Source organism: Dama dama, chromosome 19 (assembly GCF_033118175.1).
Source record: "Dama dama isolate Ldn47 chromosome 19, ASM3311817v1, whole genome shotgun sequence".
Taxonomy (NCBI): Eukaryota; Metazoa; Chordata; class Mammalia; order Artiodactyla; family Cervidae; genus Dama; species Dama dama.
This window is the reverse complement of record NC_083699.1, coordinates 22,106,651-22,132,513: the sequence shown is the minus strand read 5'-3', so window position 1 is coordinate 22,132,513 and position 25,863 is coordinate 22,106,651. Positions and strand designations below refer to the sequence as shown.

General features: G+C 37.9%; 1 protein-coding gene across 12 annotated transcripts in view; it reads left to right on the top strand.

The window, feature by feature from the left end:
- The window catches only part of MECOM (MDS1 and EVI1 complex locus), a 606,212-nt gene that overhangs the window by 557,228 nt on the left and 23,121 nt on the right, over positions 1 to 25,863 (top strand). For 6 of the 12 annotated variants that reach the window (XM_061168285.1, XM_061168277.1, XM_061168280.1 and 3 more), the window contains 6 exons: positions 1,688 to 1,904; positions 8,490 to 8,637; positions 9,925 to 10,081; positions 14,377 to 15,733; positions 18,384 to 18,471; positions 23,933 to 23,959. In XM_061168285.1, the coding sequence (XP_061024268.1) occupies positions 1,688 to 1,904; positions 8,490 to 8,637; positions 9,925 to 10,081; positions 14,377 to 15,733; positions 18,384 to 18,471; positions 23,933 to 23,959 (1,994 nt within the window). The remainder of the gene's footprint in view (positions 1 to 1,687; positions 1,905 to 8,489; positions 8,638 to 9,924; positions 10,082 to 14,376; positions 15,734 to 18,383; positions 18,472 to 23,932; positions 23,960 to 25,863) is intronic. The other 6 variants (XM_061168278.1, XM_061168281.1, XM_061168279.1 and 3 more) reach the window with 4 other exon arrangements.

The window sequence follows — 25,863 nt, the reverse complement described above, 5'->3', positions numbered from 1 at the left end:
TTACCTAGTTGATGTTATTGAGAAACCCGTCTTACAGCTGAGGTGATTTATTTTTAAACACCTCCCTCTTCTTTAACCAAGTCCAAAACTGACAAACCCCACTGAATCTACATACTAATTTCTTTACCTTTCTGGCTCCTGTGTTATTGGTTTAGTTTTATCTAAACCAGTATTGTGTGTGGATTATAGCAATGATGACCCATTTGATCTCTCTGCATGGCTTCTCAGGCTGCAGTGGGGTATTCCGTCTTTCAGTGGCTTTCTGTACCCTTCTTAGCATGGACCTAAAAAGCCCCTAGTAACCTATACTACCCTCGCTAACTTCATTTCCCACTCCTCCCCTACATGCGTCCTATAAACCTGTCACACTTTACTACAGCTTTGCCTTTCTATGAGCCCACATTTTTTTTGCTCTTTCTTGCCTTCTTCATTGGTCCATGCTATTCCCGCCCTCAACCTGCTCCACTCAGCTGATTTTTCATTACAAAATCTTTTCTAAACCTCTGTCCCCCAGGATGGATGGATTTGGCACATTCCTCTGGGCTCGCTTAGTTCCCGTGCATGGATCTGTCATGAAATGTATCACCCTATTTGTTCTCATGTGTATCCCCTTGGCTTACTTATGTATCCCTTCCTTAGCAAAAATGCCTCACATCTGGTAGGTGACTAAAATATTCAGACTAAGACATTCAGTCAATGAATAACTGGCTATAGGTCCTGGCTGTAGGTCTGCAACACTGACTGTGTATCATGTTGTTCGTTGTCCTCTGTGTCTTTCCGCATTGTGAGCCGTTTGCAGGACTCCTGTGGTTGTGTCGGTGTGATCAGGGCATAGCATTTATGGCCTCATGAGTGGGCTAAAAGCTCTGCCAGTGGAAGGAATAGAAACAATGTTGTCACTACCTGATACTCTATCACCTTGTTATCTCTAGTCTCCCACTATTACCATTTATTTATCTTACTGATTTCAAGTGCAAATTCATGATATGTTGGCTCTTTAGTAAAGCCATGCCAATTAGCACTGACCCTGGGGGAACATAAATGAGCCTAGAAAAGTGCTAAAATCATGCCGTGTCCCATTATAAGAAATGACGAACGTTAAAGCATTTCCAAGTTTATTGATATTAGCCAGGCTTGAGTAAGGCTCAGACAGGGACTCTCCTATGTCTTCTACACGTAAAGTGGCACAGTGAGAAGGCTTTGGGACAGAAACAGTTCAAGGTTTGACATAACTACTCAGTTCTATAATTCTTGATTTGTTACTGAACTTGCTGAGCTTCAGTACTCTCATCAGAAAGTTGGGAAACAAATCTGATGTATAATTCCTCACAGCCAAGTTTTAGGAAAATCAATAATCCATGAACAGGTTTGAGGTCATAATGATGCTCGGTAAATGGTCATTATGACTTTATATATCCTGAGAATATTAAAACCTGGAAGGGTTTCATCATAAAGTTTTATCTGATAAGAAGACTATCTGGGCTCCCCTGTGATCACTTCTGTTACAATTCTAGGTTCTGTGCTAGCTTCTCCACATTTATTATTTCTAATCCATGTTAAAATGGGAGTGGTGCAAAGGACAACCCAATAATTTCTATTGTGTCTTTCATAATTCGATGAGAACTCCTGGTTTGTGGCAGTGCTTCCTGATCCCCTAGTTCTGATAACACCTGAATTATTTTCACAGAAGAACGACAATACCGCTGTGAAGACTGTGACCAGCTCTTTGAGTCCAAGGCTGAGCTAGCAGATCACCAGAAGTTCCCATGCAGCACTCCCCATTCGGCTTTCTCAATGGTGGAAGAGGACTTCCAACAAAAGCTTGAGAGTGAAAATGATCTCCGAGAGATACACGCGATTCAGGAGTGTAAGGAATGTGACCAAGCGTTTCCCGACTTGCAAAGGTTAGACATGGCATGCTCCACTACCAGAACGTGTTTGTTTAATCTGAAGTAAAACGTTGTTTGTGCTGAATTTTCAGAATTGGTGCAGATGGGAAATTTGGAACAACAATGAGCTGGAAAAATGTATTAGTCACAGGTTTGGAAATCATTTTCCCCTGTAAATTCTCACCTGTAAAATGTTTGCAGTGAAGTTGGAATTAGTTATTTTGATGCCAGAGAGAAAATAATATGCTTATTATTATTATTATTTATGGAATGTAATTGGCAGCTGAAAGTTGAACATTAGAGTAAAATGTAACTTATTGGATGAGTCAAGGGTAGAGGAGGCAACAGTGATGCTGATTAATCTAATTATATATACTGAACAGTAAAGCTACTTTCTAGAAACATTTAGATGATAAAAAAAGAAACTTCTGATACTTAAAGGTAGATGGTCTTTTGATAGATCACTGTAATCTGTGGATTTAATTTCAACTATTTATCTAAATTGCACATATAAAAGAATAACAGAAACATGCCCAGTGAAGAAAATGTTGAATTGTCTTAAAGAAAAAAAAATAAACAAGATCTAAATGAAATAATTCTTTGATACATATTTTTAACAAAACAGAAATCACATGTCAATGACATGTTAACTTTTTATAGCCCTTTGAATTTAATTCAGGAACAATTGTTTTTTTCCTATTAAAGAAAACAACAACCCTCGTTGTTATTTAGTCACTAAGTCATGTCCAATTCTTTATGACCCCATGGACTGTAGCCTGCCAGACTCCTCTGGCTATAAGGATTTCCCAGGCAAGAATACTGGAGTGGGTTGCCATTTCCTTCTTCTTCCCCAACCCAAGGACTGAACCCAGGTCTCCTGCATTGCAGGCAGATTCTTTACTAACTGAACCACCAGGGAAGCCCATATTTTGCAAACCAGAAGATAATAAAGTGCAAACCAGATAATTACACTGCAGCAAGATCTTTCAGATCAGAGAGGTGTTTAGTGTTAGTGGCTCAGTTGTGTCTGACTCTTTGTGACTCCATGGACTGTAGTCCACCAGGCTCTTCTGTCCATGTCCAAGAATACTAGAGTGGGTTGCCATGCCCTTCCCCAGGGGATCTTCCCAACCCAGGGATCAAACCCAGGTTCCTCGCATTTTGGACAGATTCTCTACCATTTGAGCTACTGGGAAGTATATTTAACCAGTGGGTAAGTTGTATGTTTGTTCCTACCTAGTGGTTTTTGCCTTGGTCCACAAGCAATTTTAATACTTGTATTCATTACTTTGCTTTTAAATCTGGGACCTGTAACCAGAATTTCAAATGGACATGACATCGTAGTATTTAAGTGGGTATGGGAATACATCAACTAGCTTTACTCAGGGGTGTGTATTACTCACAGTTTGTTTTGGACATTCCACCTCTTTCACTGTATTTTGTTTCCTTTCTTTCCTTAGTGCCCCCCTCCTCTTCTCCTTTCACCTCCGTTGATTGCCCTGCATCTCTCTTCTTATAGGAAAGGATTTCATATGGTAGTCATTCATTTTAATTCATTGATGACCAAAAAGGTATCAAGTGTAAACCTATTCCTTGAGGAGACTGAGTCAAAAGAATGAATCTCTAGCTTTGAAAATTCAGACTTAATCTAGCTGTTAGAGAGAAAACATTCAGGTGACTAAGAGGGCTTTCCCAATACCCTTTAAACTCATCTTCAGTACTTAATATAAACCCACATAGAGAATAAGTCTGTTATATATGTTTGGCAAATCATGGATTTGTAATAAAAAAAATCACAGCACATCTCCTAAATATATTGTGTCCAAATTAAAAGCCAAAATGAAATCACTAAATGCCAACAGGTGAGAAAAGTATCTATATTGTAAAGCCATATCTCTGATGCCAGAGGGTAAGTATATTTCCTTCTATTTTGTTATCAAAAGTATTGGACAACATTATAAAACAAAAACTGACAGCCTCAACATTAAAATATTGTGTGTAGCAATACTTCTTAGATGGAGAAACCTTCTTACTCTGACTGGGTGTAAGATTAAGCCTGAGTCAATGCTACTTTATGCCAAAACCAACTGTCAATTTAGTTCTTTCAGTCAAACGTTCAGTAGCAAACAATAAGGAAACCTAATTATCTGGCGTTGGGTGAACTCTCCAAACTCACTTCTCGGTAGCTCAGCCAGATGGGTATATCATGTCGCTATGCAACCTGATACTGATCATCCAAGTGATAATTTGGGTTATATAATTTAGCCAGTGCAGAACCTACATGCCCTGAATATTTTCCACTTTACTGAATCTGATATTGTTGCTTTTTATGTTAAGCAAATGAGAATTCCTTTCTTGACATGGTATATTATTGTGTTCTGTATCTTTTGTGTAAAATATTGAGAAAGGAATGTATGCTAAGTTGCTTCAGTCATATCCAACCCTTTTCAATGCTATGGACTGTAGCCCATCAGGCTCCTATGTCCATGGCAAGAATACTGGCAAGATTCTCAAGGCAAGAATACTGGATTGGGTTGCCATGCCCTCCTCCTGGGGAATCTTCCTAGCCCAGCGTTCAAACCAACATGTCTTATGTCTCCTGCATTAGTAGGAGGTTTGTTTACCACTAGTGTCACCTGGGCAGCCCACCCTCCAAAAAATGGGGGCAAGAAACAAAGGTGGATATGCATGCAAAAGATGGAAAGAACTCAGAAGGCTAAGCCAAGCTCTATAAATTGGGGTAAAATTCTTTGAAAAGTGAAGTTTCATTAATGACTGACTGGTTACTTTTATGTTTATGAAAGGGGTGAAAATCAGCTTTTGTAAGAACCACTTGCCTTTTTATTTTCTATCACTGATTAGCTGATAGCTGATAATGATCAGGGAGCAATATGGATTTTATGCTGGATTAGAAGAAAGAAAGAGAAGAAAATTTGCCTTACTTTGCTATCATTTCCCCCTTTTGTGTTGTATACTATCTATACTTCTTTTTTGTTTTTGCATTTTTATTGTATTTTCCTTTTATTTTTAATGTTTTTCTACTGTGGTAAAGGGGCTTCCCAGGTGGTTCAGTGGTAAAGAATCTACTTGCCAATGCAGGAAATGCAGGAGACGTGTATTTGATCCCTGGGTTAGGAAGGTCCTCTGGAGAAGGAAATGGCAACCCACTCCAGTGTTATTGCCTGAAAAATCCCATAGACAAAGGAGCCTGGTGGGCTCAGCCCAGAGGGTTGCCAAGAGTCAGAATCAACTGAGCATGCACGCATTGTGGTAAAAGTCACATAATATAAAACATGCTTTTTTAACCATAGTTAACTGTACAGTTAAGTGGCACTAAATACATTTTTACTGTTGTGCAACTCTCACAATCATCCCATCTCTTGAATTTTTCACCTTCTTAAACTGAAACTCTGTCCCCATTAAGTATTAATTTCCAATCCCTTCCTCCCACCCACCCACCACCTGGTCCTTGGCCCCTACCAATGTACTTTTTGACTCTATGAATTTGACTATTCTTGGTATTTCGCATAATTGATCTCGCATAATAACAAACAGTATTTGTCTGCACCTAATGTATATTGGAATGCACTTTTAAGGTTAACTTAAGATATGTCCTCCAGAGTGTACCAGGTACTATACCTTAAAACAATGTCATACTCTTGGAGTTAGAAGACAGGAAAAATCTCAATGTACAGGACATTCTTTTACCACTAGGTTTCAGAGTTTATGATTTAAGAACATTGGAATACAATACATGTCATGAAATGACAGGCCCTGTTAGTTTGCTAAAGACGATAGTAAGAACAGCAATCACACAACGATTTTGGAAGATGTCCCTGACTCAATTCAGTGTTAACTGCCATTGCTAATATCTTTCTGTTAACTCTCTGATTAACATTTCAGCTTGTGTAACAAACAGAGGATTACATATTGTAGATAAAGATAGGGCCATTCTTGTGACTCCACACACCTGTACCCTCTTGGTACTTTTTGTTCACAGCGATATCGCTTCTGGTGCTCAGATAGGATAGCATGACCACGTTGACTGACTCATAGGCAGGAAAAATAAGTTCCTGTGCCAGTATGAATAGAATTGGAAGGAGGAAACTGAGAAAGAGAAAAATATGGAAAGGTGTTTCTAATTTGTCAAGATATGAGAAAGGGCATTTTATTTGTTTCACAAACACGGCCACGCACACAGTGTATACACAACCACTGGGTAACATATTCTAGGCACACTTGATTCTCAGACTTAGAGTGCCCATCTCACAGAAAAATAAAACATGGGGAAGAAGCAGTGCTTGCATGCTTGATAAGTTTTTTTTAATGCTTTTTTATTATGGAAGTTTTCAAATACCCACAAAACTAGAGAGGATGGTAGTGTACTCAGGTTCAATAATTGTCACACAAGAACAGTCTTATCTCAGCTATACTCATTTTGGATTATTGAAACAAATCCTGGACATTATGTCATTTTATTTATAAATAGCTCAGTGTGTGTCTGTGGAAAATATGTAAAACATAAGTTCACTTTAAAAAGAATGGTTCCAAAAAAAAAAAAATAATAAAATAAAAAGAATGGTTCCTTATTACTATCAAATATTCAGTGATCAAATTCCCCCAGTTATTTCATTATTTTTAGAGTTTGTTTTGCTGACATTAAGATCAAAATAAGATCCATCACTGCAATTGGTTTGTGTTCCTCTTACTTCTTAATTTAAAGGTTTCCCCAATCAAAGTCAGTAAGTCCCTCTTTCTCATTATAGTTTATATATAGAAGAAACTGAGTGTTTTTTTCCTGTAGCATTTCCTCCTGGCTGTATTCTCTGGTTATATCCCGTTGGTATTTTTTGTCATCTTAACCATCCTATTTCCTGTATACTCATAGTTACATCCCAAGCTGTGATCAGATTTAGGCTCAATGTTTTAGGAAAAATACCTTATTGGTACTATCATTTATTTCCATTAGGAGGCATATAATGGATTGCCTAGATTAATTAATTCTTCAGGTGCTGCAAAATGAGAGTGTTCTAATTCCCCTGTTGTTTCAGTATTTACTATCTGGATTAATTCTATGCAGAGAAACTCCCCCTCCTTGATTATTTGCTCCCCCTGAAGTACAGTTCAGATAGGAAAGGCGAGACATGTGCATGAGTTTTCCCCTTCACTTCCTAGTTTTCAGAGCAATGATTTGGCTTCTCAGCATCTTCCCGGGGTAACTGGTAAGGTTTCATTTTTGTGTTTTTGAGTATTATTATCATTAAAAGATGAGATCATTATTCTTAGTGATGCTTAAATTTCCCCATCTTTAGTCAGTGGGTGTCTCTTCAGGTTGGCAACCTAGTTTTCCATTTTTTTTTGCCATGGTCTGTAACTTTCTTGATTTTTGCCATAACAAGATGTTGAAGCCCATTTTGTGTATTTCATGCATCAAGTTTGAAAAGGGCTGTTTCTCTAAGGAGTTCTGGTTACCTTATTTGGGAGTAGTATCCTAATGTGTTACATGTGTGTATTTAATTAACAAAAATGTTGCCAGTACCTTCTGAATATCACAGTAACCCATTATCTATAATATTTAATTTTCATTATATTCATGCAGATTTTGTATTCACATTTTAGTGAGACAGGGAAACATTTGAGAAGGTAAAATATTTTAAGTTTTAAAACAGAGAAGCTATACTTGTGAGAAAATTCTAACCCTGTTTTTCTTTGGAGGGACTTTACAAGTGCATTGACTTACAGTATGATATACTTTTCTTTCCTCCCTATTTCATAGGCTGTATATATATATATATAACCTTAGGTTATAAGATATATGCATATATATATTCTCTCTAGGTAATGTTTCCATCAATGTCTGTATCTGCTTCTATATTGTTGTTGTTCAGTCGCCCAGTTGCGTCCCACTCTTTGCCACCCCATGAGCTGCAGCACGCCAGGCCTCCCTGTCCTTCACCATCTCCCACAGTTTGCCCAAGTTCATGTCCATTGCATCGAAGATGCCATCCAGCCGTATCTATGCACTTGTATATTTATTCATCGGTCCGTAAGCGACCATCTATCATATTGGTTGTATTAAGAAGTGGCTTGTTGAATAGTTCACTTACAGTTCACTTTCCCATTGGTAATATAGGTAGGAATAAAAGTGCCTTTGTCAATGTAAGAGTTATATATGTTAGATAGAATAGCTTCCTGCATATTCTTAAGCAATCTCTTAACGTTTTCGGTTTGAGTGTTTGTGTTTGAATTAAGTGGGTAACAGCAGTACGTGTTGCAGTTAGAATTGTGTAATGAATCCAGAACTGGGCAAACAGCTAGTTGTTTATCATGCCCCTAAATTGGCACCTAATCCCTGCTAGCTGAATCAGATTTATTTTCTAACAACAGGGGCACTTCTCTGTATTGCTGAGAGGCACAGTCCAGGGAATACAAGGTGTACTTTTGTCTGTTGCAAGCCTGTTTCCTCCGTTTCTTTCCTGCCTCAACTCCTTTCCCTCTTCTTTCTTTAATTGCCAGTTGGATTTGTAAGAAAATGACTTTCTGTTTATTAATGTGTTCTTAAGTCACCATGTCCTATTAAATCCATTGTTCTCTTAACAGCTTGGAGAAACACATGTTGTCACATACTGAAGAGAGGGAATACAAGTGCGATCAGTGTCCCAAGGCATTTAACTGGAAGTCCAATTTAATTCGCCACCAGATGTCACATGACAATGGGAAGCACTATGAATGTGAGAACTGTGCCAAGGTACAGTGAATTTGTAGGCTACTTGGCCTCTCTCTGTCATCCTGCTCTCTCTTAATCCATCATTTGCTGCGATATATAAAAACAAGCCGTGAGAAGGGAAACTATAAATATCTTGAGAAAAGTAGACTGAGTGTTGTATGCTAGAAGGCATTAGTACAGTGTATAAAAACACTTAGTGGGTATCCTTTTATTTTTGTAAGGGAGGAAGTAAGGCTTAATGGTGAGTTCCAGAACTAGGTGTCAGACATCCTTGGTAAATTCCTGGTTCCGCTACTGGCTTTCCAGAGTGGGGTTGTTTTATAGCTTTATGGAGAATGAAAATTTTATCCAGTGCACATTACTGATTCCTTTTAATAGCAATTTTGTGCGGAAGTTACATACAGTTTCTGAATGCCTATGCAGAAAGAATGGGAGACTCCTACACTTGCAGATTTTTCCACTCAAGTCCCCACTATAAATTATGACTTGGTTCTAATTAAAAGTGGAGTGCCTTAGTGACCTGGGCTGAACAATATAAGAGCGAATTGAAAGCACTTCACCTTGACCGTGACTCTTAACTATGGGAACAGCAATTCACATCATTAAATTTTCATATTCCTCAATTAACTAAAAGATGTCCTGGTGTCATGAAAATTTATTTCTCTTTTCAAAAAATTTTCATGATATTTGAATATCTTTTCTCATGCAGAAATTGTAACATTTGACATTATCTTTAGACATATTTTGCTTCCAGATGTGTGGGTAGCTTTTTGTTTTCCCTATTTCTCTTTTTTTGTTTTTTGTTTGTTTGTTTTTTAGTACAATGTCCAAAGGAACCATTTTAGTTTAATGGTTACTTAATAAAGCACAGTGTTAGAATTTAACCCCTAAGGGAACTCCTCGAGTAGATTTGGGACACTTTGGGCAAAAATCCGTCCAATTTTGTACATCTTTGTTTAAAGGATGGAAATAGTACACCATTTTAAATAATATCATGGCTTGTATTTTATTATTCAATTCCATTCACTCTAAATAGGATCAAGAAGACCTTGAGTATGCTTTAGTAATGCCATTAATTATTTTGTTCAACTGATACCAATGGATACTTGTGCTGAATCTACAGAGCTAAATAATTTACAGTCCTGACCCTCGAGAGGCTCACGCTTTGGAAATATGACCTTCTTTTGGTCTTTGGGGAAAACAAACAAAAACTAAACAGATGCACACAATCCCTTCTTGAGTCATTCCTGGTCTTCTTTCTTGTGTCCTAGAATTAAGTTTCTTGATTAATCAGTACTCATTTCCTAGCAGGTTTTCACGGACCCTAGCAACCTTCAGCGGCACATCCGCTCTCAGCACGTTGGTGCCCGGGCCCACGCGTGCCCCGAGTGTGGCAAAACGTTTGCCACTTCGTCGGGCCTCAAACAACACAAGCACATCCACAGCAGTGTGAAGCCCTTTATCTGTAAGTTTTCAACACTCCAGCCCCCTTTCCTGCATCTGTCTCTCATCCGAAAAGCTCTGTAACCAGGAGAGTGAGCCACGTGTGGCCCCGAATGAGGGGGCCTCTGCATTAGCAATTCACGGTCTCATCCGGTCAGGCTATTTTCTATGACAAGAAAATCTTTTATAACCAGATCTATGGTATTTTGCCTATGATCCCTGGGGTGTTTTCTTTTAGATGGGATCAGTAACAGGTAGAGAAAAGACACGTTGTTAAATAATGTGAAGGAAGCCCCCCAGATTGTGAGATTTGTCATGTTGGAAATGTGTGTGGTTTGTAAAAACAGCAAATCACAGGTACACTAGACAAAATGAAGTGAGAAAAACCTGTTCTGGGTCAGAAAGAGCTAGAAGAACCTCACCTGGCAAGTAGGTTTAGGACTGTGGGTGTGTGGTGGGGGAGGGGATGGGGGGAATAGAAGACTCTTTAATCTACCCTTTGTGGCTGATCATAGGTTGCAGATCAGTAGGTCTCCGTTACTTGAAAAGCAGAACACTTTTACTTTGATGCCAGACACGCTGCGTCTCTAACCCCATGCACTCAAGCAAATTTACAGTGTATTTCCAGGGGACATTCAATCTGACCGCCTACCTAGAATATCCCTGTAACCAAGGGCTTCAGGACAGGTCCACCTCAGCCCTCTTTTGCTTCTTCTCTTGTCCACCCACCCCTGTTTTCTGTATTGTGCTGAAATGTTTCATATGGAAAATCAGTTGTTCTCAGTCCATCTGGGCAAGAACTCTGGGCTTCTCCATGGCTCAGCGGGGCATATAAACACAGTGAGTCACTGGGCTCTGTCACAAACTTCGAGACAGATTTTGGATCCAGATAAGCACAGAATTGGATGAAGCATACTCAGGAGTTGGCAAATCCTCTGACTTGGGAATCCTTGCAAAACAGTTTTTCTGACAGCTACTTTTTTTTTTCTGACAGCTACTTGATGGTTTGTAGTAGGTATATGAGACACTACTACAGGACCTGATGGAAAAAAAACCTAGTTTTCAGTGCCAACATGGAGATGCCAGAGACTAACACGCCTCCTTTTTACCTTTGCATGGCTCTCTTTTATGTTTCCAAGCCCCACGAGAGCTTCTTTCCCTTTCCAGCTTACCCTAGCATCCCGTTTTGCTCATATGTTCTTCTGTTCCCTGGGTGGACTGAAAAGGACTAGCAGAGAAACAAAAGGGTGCTCTAGTCTCTCTTGAGGAAGCTCTGTTGAAAGTCATGGGAAATAAAATATACAATGGAAATTTTAGACTTCTTGTCTCAAAAAGACATTCCTGACTCTAGGTCGTAATGCCCTAAAAATGTACTTACAAATACTGCAGGCATACATAATTCACTTATTTCTGATTTTTCAGAAATACATTTTGAGACATTTATGTTTTGGTGGGAAATAGAGAGGAATTGATCACATGAATTATCATCACCCATTTAATGCTTTCACTACTATTTAAAAGTCAGAAAATAGAAATTCCTATCATCTAAGATTCTGGGATCTGGAATTTTAATTGTGTTGAAGTCCAGTGTTTCACTTTAAAACACGATAGGGTATCCTTTCCCAATCAGATTGTGCAGACCTATTTCCCATGACTGTATTTTCAGTAATTATTGGTAAATTTAAATAGCAGATGGCATTCTTCAAATATAAAATCTGACAGAGGACCATGGGGTAATTATGAATAATAGCCGTGTAATTTCAGAACAAAAGAGGAGTTGGTGTGGAGACTTTGGAGTGGAGGAGGTTCACCTAGAGTTGATATCTGTTTCTCACCAGAAGGCCACACACCACGCTTTACCCCCACTGGTGTGTTTATGGCAACTGTCTCTTATTACAGTGCGCCGCCAAGCTTGAGCCCAGAGTCACCAGCGCTAAGATAATTACTCACTGCCTTTACAGAAACCTCCAGCCTTCCCAAATAGAAACCACATGCTCTAATAGGCTGAATATATTCAAAATACCTCTTAATTTGTTTAATAAGTAGAAAAATGCAATGTTAACTGCTGACTAATTCCTTATTATTGAGAAAATTACAGTACAGCCTAGACTTCAGCATCAGTTGAGCCCCTTACCTGCAGGCTTGGTGGTTTGTGGTGGGCCAGGCTGGGCCTTCAAGTGAGAAAAACAAAGCCTTTGCCGATGGAGACAGCCCACATTCTAAGTTTTGGAGACCTGATACAAATACTGTTTGGCAGTATGAGAGAGCCTCCAACCAGGAAAGTCAGATGCACCTTTTGTAGAGGAACTCTTGATTTTCTGAAACCTCTCCCGCTGTTAGAAAGAAGTGTAGAGAGCAATATTTCTTTGCCAAAATATTACAAACCTTTCAAAACCTTACACCTTGTTTGAACACCCGGCAGGCTATTTTCTCAATGACTTTTAATGGCCCAGAGGAGGGGTGTCACTTTTGTAATGAGTGCACGTTTAGAATTCCATCAACATTTTATTTACTATTTCTTGTTATTTCTCATAGCTGAATTAGTATAACTAGTGAAAGTCTCATGTTTCTACCCTCTAGTTCATATGGTTTTAATTATTATATCAAAGAATTTCAATAGTATGTGTATTTATTGTATATGGTTAACTAGTATATCTTTTTAAAGCAGACTCTGTTGAATATTCCAATAGAATGACTTGAAAAGAAATAACTCACGTTTTCTCTTCCCGTTAAAATGCATGTTTTAGACTCTACAGTGTCATGAATCATCCCACAGCTGAAAGCTCCTGTAATGGTACTAAGCACAATTGATACGTGTAGCAATGCATTTTAATTGTTAGTAGTAAAAGAAATAGATATGGAATCACTTGGTACTTCCTGTTTGGTGGTGTGGGGGATAATCGAAGTTCCGGATGAATTTTGCATGACTGAAGGTTCATAAAATCTTCTTTGAATATTTTTTTTTTTTAGTTGTTATTGTTTTGACTTAGGAGTTTAAAGGCAGTCATCACATGAAAGAAAGAAATGTTGCGTTTTATCTTCAATTTGATTTCTTATATTTGTTTCAACAATTATTAACAAGGCATATCATGTTTCTGCATGGATTAACATGCACAGAAGCATGAAAGTAAGCTCACACGTAAAGGGGACTCATCTTTAGTAAAGTAACGTAAAAATGTGATGCTTGGGAAATGGATACTATAATCTTGCGAGACGTGGAATGAGTGGGATTCCTACATAGCAAAGGAGCTATTAAGGGTCAAGGAGTTTGGTCTTAAAATATACTTAGATCTGTTCAGACATATATGAGGAAGAAGATGTTCTACTTTTTTGGCAAATTCTGGGGGAAGAGGGTTATTTCCAGCCGCACCCACTAGTGTACCCTGACTGGATTCGAGCATTCCATGCACTCTCCCCCGCTTGCCGTAGCTGGCAGTACTGCATACAAGTCAAGCCCCAAGATAACCCGAGAAGATATGACAACAAGTGGACATGTTTCCCAAGGACGGGGTTTCATAAATGCAGGAAGGTTAGCACAACCACTGGTGTGAGGGGAAGTCAGAGGACGTGCTCATAGTTCATGGGAACCAGCAATGCAGGATGGGCTACATTCAATTTAGTTTCCTTTGCAGGCTTAAAATAGCGCCATTGTAAATTATGTCAGTCTTTCTCAAATCATGAAAATGATTGTTAAAAATGCCTCAGAATACACAATGTGCATTGTTGTGTGGCTTTGATGTGTGAATGATGAGAGCATATGATATAATACAAATTAAATAATGGTAGAGCAGTCACAGGCTTTTTCCCCGAGGGAAGAGGGAATAAAGGTGAAGTTTCTGGGGGAGGGGAAGGCTGTTTCTTTTGTGTTGGTGCTTACAATATAGAAATCTATAAATGGTCTAAAATTTTAAAGGGATTCCTGTTCTGTTTCATGTTTAGCAGATCTTAAGAATTTATGTTGTAAAGATTCTGATGGTGTCGTCATTGGGTTGGGAAATTAGTGCATGCTGGAATTTGACTTTTTAATAAATATTTGAATACACAAATATGATGCAAAATATGATGTAGTGGGGGTGACAAATATTTATATATATTTATATGAAGTATTTGTGCTGTCTCAAGACATTTGTCAGGTTGGATGCCTTGCTTTGGAATCTAGTGAAATGGGGTTTTCTGTGTTTGGAGCACCACTTTGGTGCCTCCAACGTCTTTTCCTGGCTTCCTAATTGAAATTTGGGGTAAACCACTTGTGATACTTGCTAAATTCAGAAGCAATTGCCATAAAGCCTGAGATTCTTTTTTGTTGTTTGCACACAGGTGAGGTCTGCCATAAATCCTATACTCAGTTTTCAAACCTTTGTCGTCATAAGCGCATGCATGCTGATTGCAGAACCCAAATCAAGTGCAAAGACTGTGGACAAATGTTCAGCACTACGTCTTCCTTAAATAAACACAGGAGGTTTTGTGAGGGCAAGAACCATTTTGCGGCAGGTGGATTTTTTGGCCAAGGCATTTCACTTCCTGGAACCCCAGCTATGGATAAAACGTCCATGGTTAATATGAGTCATGCCAACCCGGGCCTTGCTGACTATTTTGGCGCCAATAGGCATCCTGCTGGTCTTACCTTTCCAACAGCTCCTGGATTTTCTTTTAGCTTCCCTGGTCTATTTCCTTCCGGCTTGTACCACAGGCCTCCTTTGATACCTGCTAGTTCTCCTGTTAAAGGACTGTCAAGTACTGAACAGACAAACAAAAGTCAAAGTCCCCTCATGACACATCCTCAGATACTACCAGCCACACAGGATATTTTGAAGGCACTATCTAAACACCCACCTCTAGGGGACAATAAGCCAGTGGAGCTCCAGCCCGAGAGGTCCTCTGAAGAGAGGCCCCTTGAGAAAATCAGTGACCAGTCAGAGAGTAGTGACCTTGATGATGTCAGTACGCCAAGTGGCAGTGACCTGGAAACAACCTCGGGCTCTGATCTGGAAAGTGACATTGAAAGTGATAAAGAGAAATTTAAAGAAAATGGTAAAATGTTCAAAGACAAAGTAAGCCCTCTTCAGAATCTGGCTTCAATACATAATAAGAAAGAATACAGCAATCATTCCATTTTCTCACCATCTTTAGAGGAGCAGACTGCGGTGTCAGGAGCTGTGAATGATTCTATAAAGGCTATTGCTTCTATTGCTGAAAAATACTTTGGTTCAACAGGACTGGTGGGGCTGCAAGACAAAAAAGTTGGAGCTTTACCTTACCCTTCCATGTTTCCCCTCCCATTTTTTCCAGCATTCTCTCAATCAATGTACCCATTTCCTGATAGAGACTTGAGATCGTTACCTTTGAAAATGGAGCCCCAATCACCAAGTGAAGTAAAGAAACTGCAGAAGGGAAGCTCTGAGTCTCCCTTTGATCTCACCACTAAACGCAAGGATGAGAAGCCCTTAACCCCAGTACCTGCCAAGCCTTCGGCGACCCCAGCTGCAAGCCAAGACCAGCCCCTGGATCTAAGTATGGGCAGTAGAAGCAGAGCCAGTGGGACCAAGCTGACTGAGCCTCGTAAAAACCACGTGTTTGGGGAGAAGAAAGGAGGCAACATTGAACCAAGACCAGCATCCGATGGTTCCCTACAGCATGCTAGACCCACTCCTTTCTTTATGGACCCCATTTACAGGTAAGGGAGGCTGGGAGACCGCTAAGTGTGGACGGACACGCAAAAGGTAGTTTTTATACGCTAAAGTTACGACTTTCAACAAACCATTTTTTATTATTGTTATAAAACAGAGTAAAGTTGTTTGATCTGGTGAATTCATTTTTTATTCAGAAAGTCAACTCATTAGCTTTGGACTTATTTTTGGATGTCTCCGAACTTGGGGTTTTGGAATAGACCCATGGAGTTCTTTCCCTTGACAATAAATTTATTTTTAAACACATTATTTTTTTTAAGTGGAAAATATGGGAAAGCCATATTTAAAGCAAGTTGTCAAGTGGCGGAAGAATGAGGCTCCTGAAGGATTAATGCAAATATGTGTGGGTACTTAAATGGGTCAGGTTATTTGGAATGAAATGGGACAGAGCTAGAGTTTATTCTTTATTAACCTACCAACACAAACCTTAATGAGTGCTGGTCCGATTCTGTTTCTAAGTAAATCTGTTAGAAGCCCCATGTAAATGAAATATTGATCACAAAAATGCTTTGTAAATGATGTGAATGATCGGCTTAAAAACACATCTGTGTTTAATGCCTGCATTATTCAATTTCCTTTGCATCCAAAATTTTTTAGGGTGGGGAAATACATGCTTAATAAAAAGCCTCTTAGGTCCAGTTCTCAGTTAACACTGGACCATTCGGGATGATTCAGTTTTTAAATACTAGTTTTTTTTCAAAGTGTACAAACAACAATAACAGTGCTTGCGATGTGTTTTAAATATCACTGAGCATTTTCACGTTTACTTTCTCATTCAAATCATAAACACCGTTAAGAGTTAATGGAAAATGTAGGCAATTTTTTATTGTACTTATTTAAGCCGGCAGTATTTGATATTTTTGCCTAATTTTTTTTTTAAAATCAGGAGACAGTTTTGTTCAATTTCTTCATTCACAATATTTTTTTGAGCACCTATAACTTGGTAGGTACCAGAGCTGCAAACTCGTTTCACTTCAAACTCGTTTTCTACCTTTATTATGTATGTTAACCAAGAAACATTACCAGTTCATTAAGGACTACCCCTACTTGAACATGACAAGGGGCATAGAAAAGGACAAAACAAAAATGTCCCAAAGCCATCATTACCTTGCTTGGGCACTCCCCACCCCACCCCCCCACCATCCACCCAATGATTGTATTTTCTTTTATGTGGCAGTTCTTTTACAGAGAAAGAAAAAAAAAGGGAGGGGGGGGAACCAAATCTTCCATATTTTGTGTGTAGCTTGTATATTACACATGGTCAGTAAGGTTGTATTTCCAACTCAGTGATATTTCTCAGCCCTTTGTGAAGATAATTTCTCAAGCTTTCTTTCTTAGACCCTCCCAATGGCAATGAACTTCCAGTTCATCTACATACCCCTTCCACTCTTCTCCATCATCTCCCAGCCTTCCACCTGCTTATTCTAATCTCAGTCTTCTTTCTGGTACATCAGTTTCAACTGAAGCTTTAGGCATCTCATTTCACCAAGCTCATAAAAGACCTAAACCCAGTTTTAGTGTAAGACCTGGGTTGAGATTTCAGCTTTCTCACGTCTTAAAGTCTTCTTCATCCATAAAATGGGTATAAGGGCACTGATTTCAATAAGTGAAAGAGTATATGTAAAACATAACATATATGCAGTTTCAAGAAGTCGAAGCTCCTTCTAGGCTTCCCAGGTGGCACTAGTGGTAAAGAACCTGCCTGCCAATGCAGGGGGTGCAGGTGACCCAGGTTTCATCCCTGAGTCAGGAGGATCCCCTGAAGGAGGGCACAGCAGCCTACTCCATTATTCTTGTCCGGAGAATCCCAGGGACAGAGGAGCCCGACGGGCCACAGTCCATAGGGTTGCAAAGAGTTGGACACAACGGAAGCAACTTACCACAGAAGCTGCTTCTATTCATTCTGAAACTATTTTAAAAGTATACTTATTGAATATTTTTTAAAACGAAATCACCAACAGTTGGTGAAAGAAATTAATTCAATCCACAATGTCATTTCTTATATGCTTGATAGAAAATAGAATGATAAACCGTTCTAAAGCAGAAGAACTGTATAGATAAGTTTGATAAAGTCTTTCCTTATCTTCAAAAAGTTCTTTATCCTCTTCCTACCACCGCTCTTTCACCTACCCTGTTTATTATCAGCATCGGCTAGCGGGGTGTGTAGCAGGCTTAGAAAGTCTCCTGCTGGCATTCATAAATGTAAAAGACATAGAATGATGATTTGTGGGAGCGCCTTATTGATAGAAAACGACTTTAATTTTCAAAGTGAACCTTCTTCACTGGCTTTTGAAATCAGCCTGCATTTTTGTCTACATTTGCAGTGGAAAGGTACAAACTTGTGAGTGATGCCTCCAATTTTATGACTTCGTTTTTAACATTTCCTTCTCATTATTATTAGTATTACTACTCATTCAATAGGATTTTTCCATTTTAAAAAGGACCTTCTTTCTTTGAGCACCCAGAAGTGCCACGAGTATTCTTCAAGAACTGAAACAGATGTCTTTATATTTTTATTAGTGTGCTTCCCGGCAACCTACCATTTGCTTTATTGTTAGCTGTTTTAAATGTCAGCGATTATGCAGGGATTGATCTGTGAGACTGATTCTTCTCCAAAATCTAATTTTAACCTTTCAGAGTAGAGAAAAGAAAACTAACTGACCCACTTGAAGCTTTAAAAGAGAAATACTTGAGGCCTTCTCCAGGATTCTTATTTCACCCACAAGTAAGTATTTTGAATTTGAGACTTCAAGCTTGTAAACTAACTTGTTGATCCTGAAAAGCAGGTGCAATGAAATGAAAGAAATCTTGAGAACATTAGGATTTCCTATGACGCTGGTGTGGAAGAACACAGGAAATTCTAGCAGAATTAAAATCCAAACTTTTTAAAGAAAAAGTAGTCGATATATATATGTAAAAATAACATGGGTTCAGTGTTAAGTTATTCCCTATTAAGTACTTGCTGAGCTAAAGTGTATTTTGGAGTGAGCAAAATTCAGTTAAGAAATTAAATATTGAAGTTGTCTTTTGTGTTTAAAAAATTTGCGATTGTAAGAAATGGATCACTGTGCAATTTGTCCCAAACTCATGAAGGTCATTCGTGTTCTTTTAGTGCTTAGATAAAAACAGGAAATGAGTCTACCTGACAAGTTGTTACCATAGAGGGTGAAGGAATTTATCTAGAGACCACTGGGCATTCCAGCAAAGTTCTGTAATTGCACAAGAATTCACCACAATACACAGAGCTATTTGCTGGATGGAGTTGTGTCCATTTATCAAAATACGTATAATTTCTCACTGCAAAGAAAGTACAGAGCAGTGCTATCTAATTGGTTCATCTTTATGTCCCCACGTTTTTGGTCATTAAAAAAAAAACTAGTTTATACATCAATTAAAGTGTGGAGAATTATATTGAAAGAAGGAATATATAAACATCTCGAATCTGGTTTCTTAATAATTTTTTTAAATTTACTCATTATTAAGGATACAAGCTCCTTATAGATAGTAAGCAAAACTTTTATGAAAATGTTTGACAACAGAGGTAACTGATTTGTTCTGTTCCAATATATTCAAACCAAAACTTATGCTTCTCTAATAAAATTGGTGGAAAATTCTATGCAACTTATCTTACAGAAAGCTATGAAACAATTAAATTTAATCATCTTGGGATATGACTCTTTCCCCCACCCCTCACCCTCACCCTCTCTGCTCCTGCTTCTTTCTTCATTTTTAAAAGCACTTTCCCAAATTCTTGACAATAAAGTAGGAGAGCTGAAATACCATATTCTGGGTTGAGTGGCGAGATCTGTCATTGCTCAAAAATTCTCTCTGTTTTAACCTGAAACAATATATGATTTAGTATGAAAAGGGTTAGAAATATTCCAGTTAGTATTCATTTTGTGTAGAAAATTAAGGAATTTCTTAAATTAGTTTATGGAAAAGCAAGTCCTAAAACAGTATATGTTTATCAGGTACTTATTTTCCACATTTAGATTGATCTGAATTGCACTTGTTGGTCTCGTGGGCTAATAAACCTGAGCATAAAGTGCATTTTTGTGTCAGATATACAAAAAGTGTATCTCTCTTGATAACTTTCTAATTAAATGCTTATAAAGATATTATAGTTATCCTTATAACTGTAATTTAATTTAATTACAGTTTTAATTATAATAAATCAATCTATTTTATATTCTAATTATCTTTAAAATCTAGTAACTAATCATTTCAGAATCAAGTGCTCTGGGTATATAGTTTAAGGGAGGGAAAAAAAAAAAAAATGCCAGGATTCAGTGTCTTTGAGTGACTCAGTCTACCTGGCTTTTGGTTTCCTTACTTATTAGATGAAGGAGTGGGTGTAAGGTCCCTATCTTCTCTGAAATTCAAAGATTTCTAGCTAGCTAAGGCAAATTTACTGGTTCAGAAAATGGGGAGTTTTGTCTAACATCTTTACATGTGCATGCAGCTGTTGTAAATGTAGTATATGCATACTTTTAATCAAATGATATAAGAAAATCTGCTATGTTTTAATATTCACAAAATTAATGAAGGATAGCAAAAGATAAGGCATGTGTATGGAGCTTGGGAGTATAGCAATCACCCGCTCAGATCACTGAAAATATACCTATGGGAGCACAGTGGCAGAGGGTGTCCTTCCCACACCAGAATGTCATGTCTTGTTATATGGGACTAACTATTGCTGCATGTTGCTGGAAGAAGAGTACTCAATAGTGATCAGTAAAATATTTAACACATCATATGTCATGAATACTGATCAATCTGAATGGGGCTCCTGCCGTTGGGGAGCTGGGTCCTGGAAGCCCTTGCTGGCCAACTGTTCGTGCTTTGTTGCTGGCTGGCGGGCTGTCTGAAGGGTGTTTCGGGAGGAGGCCGGGGCAGCAGGAGGACATCAGGGTAGTTGGGGCAAAGGCTATTTATGAATGACGACAGAAATATTTCATTATTTTGATAACTAACCGTTGTGGCTGTTTTTGTGTGTGATGGCTGTATGTCACTGCGATAGAGGGCATAAAGAGTGTCACCTGAGAGATGTTCAGGGCCCTGAATTTTCGTCAAGCCTCCAGAGCAGTCTGTCCTTTCAGACTTTAGGCTTCCCTGATGGTTTAGCAGATCCACCTGCAATGCAGGAGACAAAGGAGACTCAGGTTCGATCCCTGGGTTGGGAACATCCCCTGGAGTAGGAAATTGAAACCCACTCCAGTATTCTTGCCTGGAAAATCCCATGGACAGAGGAGCCTCGTGGGCTACAGTCCATGGAGCTGCAGAGTCAGACGTGACTGAGCACACACACAAGGACTGTTCTTTCAGAAACTTTGCCTCATATGTTCGGAAGTTTCAGCAGAACCTTTTTTTGTTCTTTCTGGTACTTTATCAATTCCATCACAGCCTCAAGATCCACCTTCCCACAAACAAATAAACAAACAAATGAAAACAAAGGGAAACTGCCTAGGATTTGGGGCCAGAAATAACTGCTTTAGAACAGGCTTTACTACTTATTAGCAGAAATGCTTCAAGTTTGAGCCATGTAGTTCATTTCTCTGAGCCTTCTGTATCAGTGTAATTCGTGTACCCCTTCCAGCCTTACTAGGGGCAGCTGAAAGGACCAGTGCTCACATACATGACATGTTTAGCACTGTGCTTGGCATGTGGAAGGATCTAGAGGTGGAAAAGCTCTCTTTATCATTGGATGCAGAAGTATTCTGTTTTGACTATGAAGGAGTACCAGTAAAATACCCTCCTGCCATCCCCTGAACCCAGTTTCTTTGGTAGAGATACATCAAGTATCTAGAAATACCTGGAAGGATGTTTGCTGTGTTTTTGGTGCTGTCTTGGACACCAAAGCATGCCACCAAAATTAAAGGACTTGCCTCCTCTGCACCCAGGGCTTGCCATCGTTTTGTAGGTAGATAAGTGCTCGGTTAAGACCATTCACAACTTCATTTTTCATTTAAAGTATTTTGGAGCAAATCACATGGTCCCTCTGGGGCTTCTATATCCTCATCTTCAGAATAAGAATAATGGTATTTATCTCAGGGTTATCTACCTCTATCTGTTTCTTAGGGTTGTTATCATAATTAAAAGGAGACCACATGTTTTCCATGCTTTAGGGAAAACCTATAAAAGATAGATATGTAAATGCTTTGTAGTGGTATTCTCTGATTGTAAAAATTTTATAATTTCTGTATGTCTTTGTATTCTGTCCTGCCTTGCCCGCACCGGCCCCTGCCTGCCTCCCCTGTACATACTTACTAATCAATGAAAGTTGGCACTTCACTCAGATGGTAAAGAATCTGCCTCCAATGCAGAAGACCAGCGTTTGATCCCTGGGTTGGAAAATCCCCAGGAGAAGGGAATGGCAACCCACTTCAGTATTCTTGCCTGGAAAATCCTAAGCACAGAGGAGCCTGGCAGGTTACAGTCCATGGGGTCGAAAAGAGTCGGACAAGACTGAGCAACTAACACTTTGATTTTCACTTATCCAAATAAATTGGATATTTATTAAATTTTATTGGAAATAAATTATTAGGCTATTTTACTGCCTTTTAGAAGAAAATATGTATTTTTAAAATCCTTGACAAAAATACAGAAAACATATAGGAACATATACATCAGAATCAAAAGATAAATGCTGGCTTTATCATTCTCAGGGTCTAAATTCCTCTCAGTTCAATTCTTAGAGAAGTATGTTTGCTCTGTCAGGCCACTAGAGCACTATTTCACTTTCTATTTTTCTCTTATAAATAAGTTAGTTTAACATAAGGCTGAAATAAGTAGTATAGGGTTTCTCTCTGACTATGTGTTTGAAAATTACATTTGGAGTCTTAGATTATAATTTTGAAAAGAAGATGACAGCCACAGGAGGTGAGATGGAGGAAATGATATTACCCTGTGATCTTTGGAATGTCCATTTCATTGGGTACTTTGCATTTTGGGTACTTTGCATTCACATTGACAGCTCATTTGAATTGCCATAGAAATCACTTGGCAATTATACTAGTATAAAACTGGTGATAAATTATACCTTTTTTTGATTTTCCTATACTTTAAATATTATTTTTAGTTATTTATATATTTCAATTTCAGATATTTGGCTTTGTGTTAATCTATAACGGAAACTCTATTTTACTTACATTTCTGTGCTTTATTCATTCTTTTTTTATTTTCTTCATTTTAAAGTGTCTTCACTTTCTTCATTTAAAGTGTCTACTTGTTACAATATTCCAAAGAACTGGGAAAAAGACTGAGATCTTTTCCCAAGTTCTCATGTGTATATTGATGTGAAAATCACGTAAGTCTTTTGCCCTTCGTCTTTCCTTTGCTTTCAACAAGTGTTTCTTGTGTTAGATTTCTTCTGTGGTAAACCTTTCACCCTTAAAAACTGTGTATATTCCTTATTGAAGATACTGTAACCTAAGAAAGCATGGTATATCCCCTTTATACAAGCAACATGATGTTTTTTAAAGCTATAACATTTGTGTTTCCTGGTAGAGCTTCTATTGGGTTAACCAAAAAGTTCATTTGGATTTTTACATACGATCTTACAGAAAAACCTAATCAAACTTTTTGGCCAACCCAGTAATTCACTGACATTTTCACCAGTGAGTCTTGTCATAAATTGTCACAAATAACTAAACATTTGTAGTTCTTTTCATTAATATTCTTTGGAGTTCAGACTGCTGATGGTCCCATGTTAATAGAAACCAGTTTATTTCTAAGTACACTACCTTTCTGTTACTCAGAGATTCACATTTGAGTATTTATTTTCTTTGTCATTAATGCTATAAAAATATAAGAGACTAGATTTTTTTTTGCAGGAAATTGCTTAAATTTTAGTTATTAAAGTAAAATTTAGGAATCTTGTTTTGCAGTCAGTAGAAACAAATGAAAAGGAAGTATCTATTTTGCTAAGATTTGGTAGTAAGTAGTATTTAGCTTTCTTGGGAAAAAGAACATTCTGGTTTATAACCTTGATTCTTAAAATTTAATTGAGGTAAATAAAGAAAACTCAGTGTTATAAAAATATCCATTACAAAGGCTTTTACTCAAGGTATAGTTACATGATAAGCAAATATTACTTAGTATAAATGTTAATTTCTCAAAGGATAGATTGCAATAAAGATACCTATACAGAAGTAATTTTTTTGTTTTTGTTTCAATTTTGCTCCCAGTTCCAACTGCCTGATCAGAGAACTTGGGTAAGTTTTCTATTTATATTTTTGACTAAAATAATGTAGCATTAAAAGGAAAACAACTAATATTATAAATTGCTATAGAGAGATCTCTGAGCCCTTTTCCTTTAATGACAGAGCTTTAGCAGATAGATTTTCATCTTTGTCAAGCTGCAAGATACTTTCAATTTCAGTTGGACATTTAGTGTCTATAAATTGTTTACAGAAAGTTTATTCTCTAAATCTAACCCATTCCATAGTAATTGTACCTTGATGTAGAACTCTTTCTGAGTACTTGGGAGCATCTGTTAGTAGGGATTTCAAGATGGATCACTAAGTGGAAACAATAATTATTTGGGGGAGCCTGTACCAGCATGTTAAAGATGTTTATGATAAAGCCTTAAAAAAGGATAAAACCTGAACTTATATGTAGACCCTAGTTGACATTGTAATTCACATCCCATATAACCCAGGGCAGAACTTGGTTCTGGCTGTGTGGATTCACAATACTAAATGTTTAAAAATCTTTATCTATCTAAAGAATATATCTTTTAGCGTTGGGGCCCACTTCTTCAGGCTTCCTGGTGGCTCAGCAGTATAAAATCTGCCTGCCAGTGCAGGAGACGTGGGTTCGATCCCTGAGTCTGGACGATCCCCTGGAAAAGGAAGTGGCAACTCGCTCCAAAATATTCCTGCCTGGGAAATCCCATGGACAGAGGAACCTGGTGGGCTATAGTCCATGGTGTCTCAAAGAGTCAGACATGACTTAGTGACTCAACAACACCAACAACCCGCTTCCTCAACTTTCTTTTTAAATTGTTAAAAATTTTTATTGGAGTACAGTTGATTTATAGTCTTGTTAGTTTCAGACGTCCCGCATAGTGAATCAGATATACATACATATATATCCACTCTTTGTTTTTAGATTATTTTCTCATATAGGCCCTTATAGAGTGTTTAGAGTTCCTTGTGCCATACAATAGGTTCTTATTAATTATTTATTTTATATAGTAGTATGTATATGTCAATCCCAATTTCCCTATTTATCCTTCCCCTCAACTTTCAATTAATATTTCCAGATACAGTAAGTTGACATCACTAGGAGACAGCTTTATTTTTTATTCAAGATACAAGGAATACTATTTATTTATGTTTCACCCCTAAATCTTGAGACAATGAAAATGTATATAAATAGCATGTATTACAAAATTTCCTCTAAGTGTATATATTTTTACCATTTTATTCTCCTTTTCCCTCAGAATTATACTGATTTTAAAGTATGGATGAAATCTTGAAAAGTAGTTCAATTTTTCCTTAGTCACCATAACATTATATATAAATTATTTTAAATTAGAACACTTTGGCACTTACCTATTTCCTCTATCTGATGTTAGTTTTCCTTTACCAGAAATTCTTCCATTTATTTCTTCTGTGGAATATGTGAGGAATTGTGGATTTTTCTCATCTTATCAACTTCTAAGTTCACTTATTTCCACAGCATAAGAGCAAAGAGACAGAGACTTCCTTGTTAGGCAAAATTGTGTAGTAGACAGCATTGTTCTTTGGTTATCCTGTCTTATTATTTCTAGTGTTTTTCGGTCTTCCTTCCCTGGCAAGGGTTTGTCTTAAATATCGTGCCGCATTGTCTTCGTTCTTTCTAATGCTGACTTTTACTTGATGGTAGCTTTGCTGCTAGCTACTTCGAGAATAAGGTGTTGTCTCCTGTACAAATGGCCAGTGCTGCTACAACTTACAAAGACAGTTCAGATTTTAACTTAAATGCCTTTTCCTGATAATGCAATGGTATAGCAACTGCCATGACAATGCTTTGGAAACACTCCCACTCTTTAAATCACAGATTTTGCAGAGCAGTAATTTATATTTTTATTATAAAATGGATATTAGTGGGAAGTATTAAATATTAAATTTTA